The following is a 7882-nucleotide window of genomic DNA, read 5'->3' as shown; positions in this document are numbered from 1 at the left end:
ATCAAACACTAAAAGACTTCAGCTTTTGGGATATGAACTCAGTACTTAATAAAAACTGCTGGGAAAACAGGAAAATAGTATGACAGAAACTAGATATAGAATAATATCTCACACCTTATACCAAGATAAGGTCAAAATGAGAATATGATCAGATATAAATAGTGATAGGATAAGTAAATTAGGGGAACATAGAATTGCTTACCTGGCTAATCTATAGAGAAGGGAAGAATTTATGACTAAACAAGAGAAAGAGGACTTTTATGCTCTCTATAGAAATAAAATGAATGGTTTTGATTATATTCAATTTAAAAAGATTTTGTACAAATTAATATAACCAAGATTTAGAAGGGAAACAACAAACTGGGAAAAAGGTTTATGACAAATTTCTCTGATAAAGGTCTATTTTCTCAAACTTATAGAGAAATAAATTTATAAGAATTTGAGTCATTTCCCAGGTGACAAATGGACCAAGTATATGAACAAGTAATTTTCAGGTGAAATCAAAGCTATCAAAAAACATGTAAAAATGTTCTAAATCACTCTTAATTAGAGAAATGCAAATTAAAATAACTCTGAAGTACTATCTCAAACCTATCAGATTGGCCAACATGACAGTAAAGGAAGGTGATAAATTTTGGAAGAGATGCAGTAAGATTAGGACACTAATGCGTTTTCAGTGGAGTTGTGAACTGATCCAACCATTCTGGAGGGCAATTTGAAACTATGCCCAAAGGGATATAAGACTGTGCATATCCTTTGATTCTGTCATACCACCACTGGGTCTCTATACCAAAGAGATCTACTTGTGCAAAAATGTTTCTAACCTTTCTGTTTGTGGTGGCCGAGAATCAGAGATCGAGAGGATGACCATCAATAGAGGAACAGCTGAACAAATTGTGGTACATGATGGGGACGGAATACTATTGTGCCATGAGAAATGATAAGCAGAATGATTCCAGAAAAGGCTGGCAAGTTCTACATGAACAAAATGAAAGAAGCGGAGCTGGAAGCATTTGACATAGTAATAGCACTATGTGGAATAATCAGCTGGCAAAGACTTGGCTACTCTCAGCACTGTGACAATCTAGGTGGGTTCTGAGGGACTTATGACAAAGGACGCTATTGACCTCGAGAGAAAGAGCTGTTGCAGTCAGATGCAGATCAAAGCGTACCATCTTCCACGTTAGTTTAAGGGTTTGTTTTGGGATTTGGGGTTTATTGAGTGCGCTCTTACACCAATGACCAATGTGGATGTAGGTTTTGCATGCTAATACACGTATAATCCTGATCAAATTGCTTACCATAGCTGAGAGAAGGGAGGGGAGGGAGGGAGACAATTTGGTGATTTCGGGAAACATCTGTTGAAAATTATTTTTAATTGGGAAAATAAAATATTTTTTAAAAAGTAATTCTAAAACGAACAGAAAAAAACAGGAACTGAAAGTTCACACTAGCGACTGAGCTCTTTTGAGGCGGAAGGAAGGTGGATTTGGGGAATAAGAACCTAAAATAGCAGAAGGAATTGAGAGTGACTTCTGGGTAGCTTAGGGTTTGTTTTCACTACTACGAGATCTCCTGCTTGGGGACAGGGACGCTCCCGTTGCCCGGTTACGTGTCCCCATTCCACCCTACCGCTTCTCCTTAAACCCCACCCCTTTCTCTCTTCTCCTCCTCCTTCTCCCCTTTTCCTTCGGCTAAGGGGCGGAGCTACAATATATCAACCACTTGGAAGCCTCCAGCCCAGCAACCTGAGTCATTATTGGACCAAGGGTGCAGGCGGGGCTTGGTTAGGTTCGCACGTAAAGGAATGATGCGGCGTCAGCACGTCATTGCTTCTGTTCGCTGAACCCAGTCGTCACCTGGTCTCCATTGTAACATCTTTCGCTGTGTGGACCTTTAGCGGGCGTACTGGAGCTTTATTGGGGCACCCCGTTGTGGTTGTTTTCCGCTTCGAGTGCCTTCCCCTGTTTGTTTCCCTTACTAACCCCCTTCCCTCGAGCTCCGCCTCCACTTTGATTTCCCAGGCCCTGCCTTCCGTTTCCCGGCCCGCTGGGCCTCCGCGGTCCTATCCACCTTGGGCCCCCGCGGTCCTATCCTTCCTGGGCCCCAGGGCCGTTAGTACGGGTTCCCTAACCCCCAGCTTGGAGGTAGCCGTGGCTGCGACCGCTGTGGTGACGGCCAGGGCCGGGCGGTGTGATGGGAGAGTGTTGCAGCTTTTTCCAAAAGCCGGAGGAGCCCGTCAGGTACGAAAGGGGAAGGTGAGGGCCCCAGCCTCGCACCTGTGGGGTGTGCTGCTCGGCACTCCTCGGAGCTGGGGGCCCGTGACGCAGGTTTTCTTGTATGGGTCGATTTTCTTACTCCCCCCGGTTTATCCCTGCGAGGGGACTTGGAGCCGTGAAGGGAAAAAGCCTAATGCTTAAATGACCATAGGAACTTTTCACGAGCCCGTTAGAGTTTGTAAAGAAAACTTTTTTTAAATGGGAACTCTTTGAATTTGAATTTGAATTCATCCCCTCCTGGGGGGAAAAATGAAAACTGAAAAAGAGGCAAAGAAATGGAACAGTTTTTTAAAGTAAGTATCTCTACTTTCCCCCGTTTTGCTTTAAAAGCATTTTTATCGCATTTTTTGTTTCTCGCACGGAAGTCTACATTTTTCTTCACTACGAAGATGTTTTACTGTGGTTTTGTATATTTCAGAAATGTGTAAAGTTTCTTATAATTGGCGTGAGCATTTTTGTTCTTTACCCCGCCTCTGGTACTTACTTTGGTTTATGTTCTCCGACTTTCCTTTCATGAATCCTTAGAGCATCCTTGGCCATCTTAAGAAGTTGCCTTTTTTTTAAGTTTTTGTGAAATTTAAAAGATTATGTTGAATTAGCTCATCCTGGAATTGCCAAGAGAAAATACTCCCTAAACAGAAAACTAGAATGGAGACCTCTCCGCAGCTACATATAACTAATGTTGCTTTTCTTTCCACAAGAGTTTTGGAACCAAGTAGATAGTAAAATATGGCGCAAAAAAAAAAATACTTCATGGCTTCTGGGTATCTAGGTGGCACGGTATATTGAGAGCCGGGCCCAGAGAGGTCCTTGGTTCAAATAGGACTTCAGACACTTGTCAGCTGTGTGACCCTGTCACTTAACCCCCTTTGCCAAGCCCTTTACTACTCTGCTGCCTTAGAACCAATACACAGCATGGAACGCAAGGGTTTTAAAAACAAACCTAAAAAATCATTACTTAAAACTATTCTCCTTCAAGTTGTACTCTATTAAAATGAATAACTGGAAGAATTTATATCAATCTTAAGAACACATGTTTTAGGTTTACATTTACACTGCAGTTTGAATTTATTTTTTCACAGCTTTTTCAAATATGTATCTGTTCTTCCACCCCTACATATTCAGCAGTCTAAAGAAAAAAAGAATTAAAAAGCAAAGAAAGGTAAAAGACAACAAGTCTACCATATCTGACTGTATATACAGTGTGCCTTCCACACCCATAGCCATCTACTCCTTAAAGAGAAGGGGGAGGTTTGGAACTGTGTTTTTTTCTCTCTTCCCTGGTGCTAATTACTTTTATGGACTATTTTGTAATTCTGTCCTCCCTCATTTACCAACTGTATTTAGACTGTAGGAGTCATTGTGGCTTTTCTGGAATTATTGATAACATGTTTAATAGCTGAAGAAATTAAAGATTTTGCCTTCTAGACTACCTAAGTACTTGTGATATCAATGTTAATGAAATTGATTTCTGCCCTTTCATGCTTTCCTATATGAAGCATATCTACAGATTCAGATTTTTTATAATTTACGATTTGATTTCATACTTCTTTCTAAATCTTTAGTTTCACACAGGATAACTCATAGTTGTTTCCCTTGGGCTTGCACTTGTAAAAAAAATACCATTTTTCAAAGATATGTACAAAAGTTGCTTATAGGGAAGTTATCTACAGGACTGGCATAAGAGGCTAGTTTTGGAGAGTTAGGCTGAGGTCTAAATTGTGAAAGATCTTATTAGTCAACCGGGGACATTTGGATTTAGTCTTTAGGGATTAGGTGGTGGTAGTGGTAGGGTGTCACTGAGGATTTTTAAATGTATGCAAAATAGTGTTTTAGAATGAACAATATCTGGGATGTTTGAGTGGATCTTGGAAGCAAAGGATCAGTTAAATGGCTAGTCAGGAATGAAGTAATCAGAGCTTGAAAGAGGGTTTGGGAATATAAAGAAAGAAAGTTCTCTTCAAGAATTTAGAAAATCAGAACCAGTAGGAATTAATATTGAATGGATGAGGGAAGAGGAGGAAAAGGCAAAGATAGCTTTGAGCCTGGGTGAGTACAAGAATGATGGATGATGTTGTCCACAGAAATGGACACGTCTAGCTTTTATCTTTCTGCTTCCTTTGTTATATACCTACAGACTGGAGAAACCTTAGTGATCGTCCAGTTCAACTCCCTCAGTTTATAGTTGAAATTTTCACTCAATTCCTAGGACTTGTCCAGTCTCACCAAAGGGACAAGAAGTAGTCATGGTTAAGCTCCTAGTACTTTTCTACTCTACCTTGCTATTTAGCATTTATTAACGTTAAGATGTTCTTCTCATCCTTTGAATTCTTTCCACTTTTTTGTGGAACTTATTTGTGGCCTTAGAGCAGGGGGTTCTTAATCCATGGACCACCAATAAATTAATGAATAGTTCAGGGATTTCATTAATTTAGATAGGAAAACACGCATCTTTATTTCAACTTGCTTGATTTCCTTTGAAATCCCATGTATTGTACTTTATTCACCTAAAACATTCTGAGAAGGGAGCCCATAGGCGTCACTCCCTAGACTTCCAAAAGGTCCATGACACAAAAAACCTTCTGCCCTGAGGTATCATTGATGCCCTAGTGATAAGCTGTGGTATGATCAAATGAGGCTATACATATTTTTTGAGTGTTTATTATATATAAGCTGCAATAGTAGATATAGTGACTTTTATTAGCATCCTTTACTGGTTCCTGCAGTTTTTTTTTCTTTTCCAGTGAAGCTTAAACTAATAACATTGCTGTCTAGAATGATCCTTAAGGGAAAATCCTTATTTATAATCCTTGAAAGAGGCAGTAAGTTAGCATTATACTTGGTAGTGTCACTCTAAGACCCAATTAAGTAAAAAGTATTTAAACAGGTGTTGGGATGTCATCATTACTGGCAGTATCCTACAGGATTTTTTTTTTTTAACCCTCACCTTCCATCTTGTAGTCAATAGTGCGTATTGGCTCCAAGGCAGAAGAGTGGTAAGGGCTAGACAATAGGGGTCAAGTGACTTGCCCAGGGTCACACAGCTGGGAAGTGTCTGAGGCCAAATTTGAACCTAGGACCTCCTATATCTAGGCTTGGCTCTCAATCCACTGAGCCACCCAGCTGCGCGGCCCCCCCTCCCCCCCCGGATTTTTTGAGGACTTGGAAAGTTTACTCTAATATTTGTTAATTTTGTGATCACAATAACCAATCCAAAATATCCGGGAGGAATAGATATCAATATGATTAGCAAACTATACACATCATCTGATATTTCTTTTATTGAAAGATCCAGTTTACATTTTCAGTGGGGAAAAGACCTTTCTTCTCAAACTATATAAATGTATTTGGTTGGCCATTTATAGAAACTGCTGAGGCTTTGAATTCTTAATTAAGTAGTTAATACTGATTATCTAAATTAAATTTTGATTTTATGCCATACAAGACTGATATCATATAGTATAGTGACCACAGGGGCTATTTCTTAAAGTTTTTGTACATACTCCTTTTATACCTACCTAGTAACAGGGAAAATGATGATGCTTATTAAGTATTGATAATAATCTGTTGTATTATACAACCTAGAGAATGAATGTTAGGAAAGAAGAGTTTAGATACAACATAAACTTTAGGAAGCTTTTTTTTCCTCTTATGTTATCACAGTAATTGGAAATATTTGCAAGTACCTATGTTCCTTTTTGGTTAAAAACACCAGTTTTACATATATTTTGGCTAACAAAGATTGTCTTCTTTGACTTGGCAACTTTTATTTTTGTTTTGCCAATTTGCATAGAGAATGAATATGCAAATATTTCATATGTATACAAGATATCCTTGTTTTCTATCCTTTTCTTTTAGGCAAGTAAAACTCACAAGATGTGAACTTTCCAAGTAAACATGGAATATAGAGAATATTGTGCCATTTGTCTTATTCCCAAAATTTTGCATATATTTAACCTTTCCCTGACCTAATTTCTGACTTGCATTTTTCAGTTAAAAATAAATTTATAAACACCTGCTTTGCATAGATCACTGTGCTGGGTACTGGGTAAATAAAAACAAAGAAAATAGTCTTTGATCTCAAAAAGCTGACATTCTGCAAAGTAGGACACAGTATGTACACAAATAAATAAAAAATAACTTAGAGGTAAAGAGCAGTAAAAATTAAGGGGATTAGGAAAGGAAGTAGTATCCGAGTTCTTTTAAGGGATGATAGGGGTTTTTTTCTTTTTTAATTAAATTTTATTTTTTCAATCAGTGAAAATCTGTCTTCTCTCCTTTCTCTCTTTCCCTGGCAATTGAGAACAAAAGAAAAATAAAACCTGTTACAAACAAGGTATAGGCAAGTGAACCAAATGTCAATATTGGCTGTGTATGTGCTTTATGTGTACTCACATATGCATACACATGCATATATATGCAAACAGAAATGTGTCATTCTTCACTCTGAGTCTGTCAGGTAACCTGTTTCATCATAAGTTTTCTGGAATCATGATTGATTGTTTTGTTATTTAGAATTCCTCAGTCTTTTAAAGTTATTTTGGCTTTATAATGTAATTGGATACATATATTAAAGGTCCATATTTTTACCCCTTTAGGATTATACTTTTACTTGATTAGTTATTCTTGATTGCAAGCCTATATCATTTACCTTCTAGAACACTGTATTCAAAGCTCTCTGCTCCCTTATTCTGGTGAATGCCAAATTGGATGTGATTCTGTCTGTGGCTCCTTTAAAACTGGAATTTTTTCCTTTCTGGCTGCTAACATTGTTTTTTCTTTGATCTGGAAGCTCAGAATTTTGACTGTTATGTTCTTAAGAGTTTTCCTTTCAGGAGGTGAATATTAGCAGATTTCTTTCTTTCTTTTTTTTTCCTTTCCTCTTTACCTTTTGGGTTTAAAAGATCTGGGTGGTTTAACATTTCCTGAAATGTGATGTCTAATCTGGGTATTCTCTCTCTCTATGGTCTTGACTTTCAGGTAGTCCTGTAGTTCTTAACTGTTTTTTTTTCCTCCTTGTTCTGTTTCCAGATTCGCTGTTTTTTTTTTTCTCTCTGAGATAACTTACATTTTATTCTATTTTTTTTCAGTCTTTTGATTTTAATACTTGTCTCACTCAGTCATTGACTTCCATTTGGTCCATTCTAAATTTCAGGAAATTCTTGCTTGAGCAGGGTTTTGTACTTCTTGCACCAAGCTGTTAATTCCCTTTTCAATTTTTTTCTTCCACACCTCTCATGTTCTTTCTCAGATTTGTCCTCTTGCACTCACATTTCACTTAAAAAAATTAAACTCCTTTAAAATTTAAAAATTTTTCTTTTCCAGGAATTCTGGTTGATTTTGTGCCCAAGCTTTCTTTTCTTTTGTTTTCCTTTGCTCTCTTTTCTCTTTTCTTTTCTTTTCTTTTCTTTTCTTTTCTTTTCTTTTCTTTTCTTTTCTTTTCTTTTCTTTTCTTTTCTTTTCTTTTCTTTTCTTTTCTTTTCTTTTCTTTTCACTTTGCTTGTAGATGTTTTGGATTCATTATCTTCTCCTGATTTTGTATCTTAGTGTCCTTGCCACATAATGACTTTTTATAGTGATTCTTTCATTTATTTATTTATTCA

General features: G+C 37.5%; 1 protein-coding gene across 3 annotated transcripts in view; it reads left to right on the top strand.

Moving 5' to 3' along the window:
- Positions 1–1783: 1783 nt before the first annotated feature.
- ARL13B (ADP ribosylation factor like GTPase 13B) overlaps positions 1784–7882 on the top strand; it is a 69845-nt gene continuing 63746 nt past the window's right edge. For 2 of the 3 annotated variants that reach the window (XM_007500791.3, XM_007500790.3), the window contains exon 1: positions 1784–2243. In XM_007500791.3, the coding sequence (XP_007500853.2) occupies positions 2197–2243 (47 nt within the window). In that variant the 5' untranslated portion in view covers positions 1784–2196. Of the gene's footprint in view, positions 2573–7882 lie in introns of all 3 variants that reach the window. The other variant, XM_056807002.1, reaches the window with a different exon arrangement.

Source organism: Monodelphis domestica, chromosome 8 (assembly GCF_027887165.1).
Source record: "Monodelphis domestica isolate mMonDom1 chromosome 8, mMonDom1.pri, whole genome shotgun sequence".
In the NCBI taxonomy this organism is placed as follows: Eukaryota; Metazoa; Chordata; class Mammalia; order Didelphimorphia; family Didelphidae; genus Monodelphis; species Monodelphis domestica.
The sequence above is the reverse complement of the archived record's forward strand: the minus strand, read 5'-3'. Positions and strand labels throughout refer to the sequence as shown.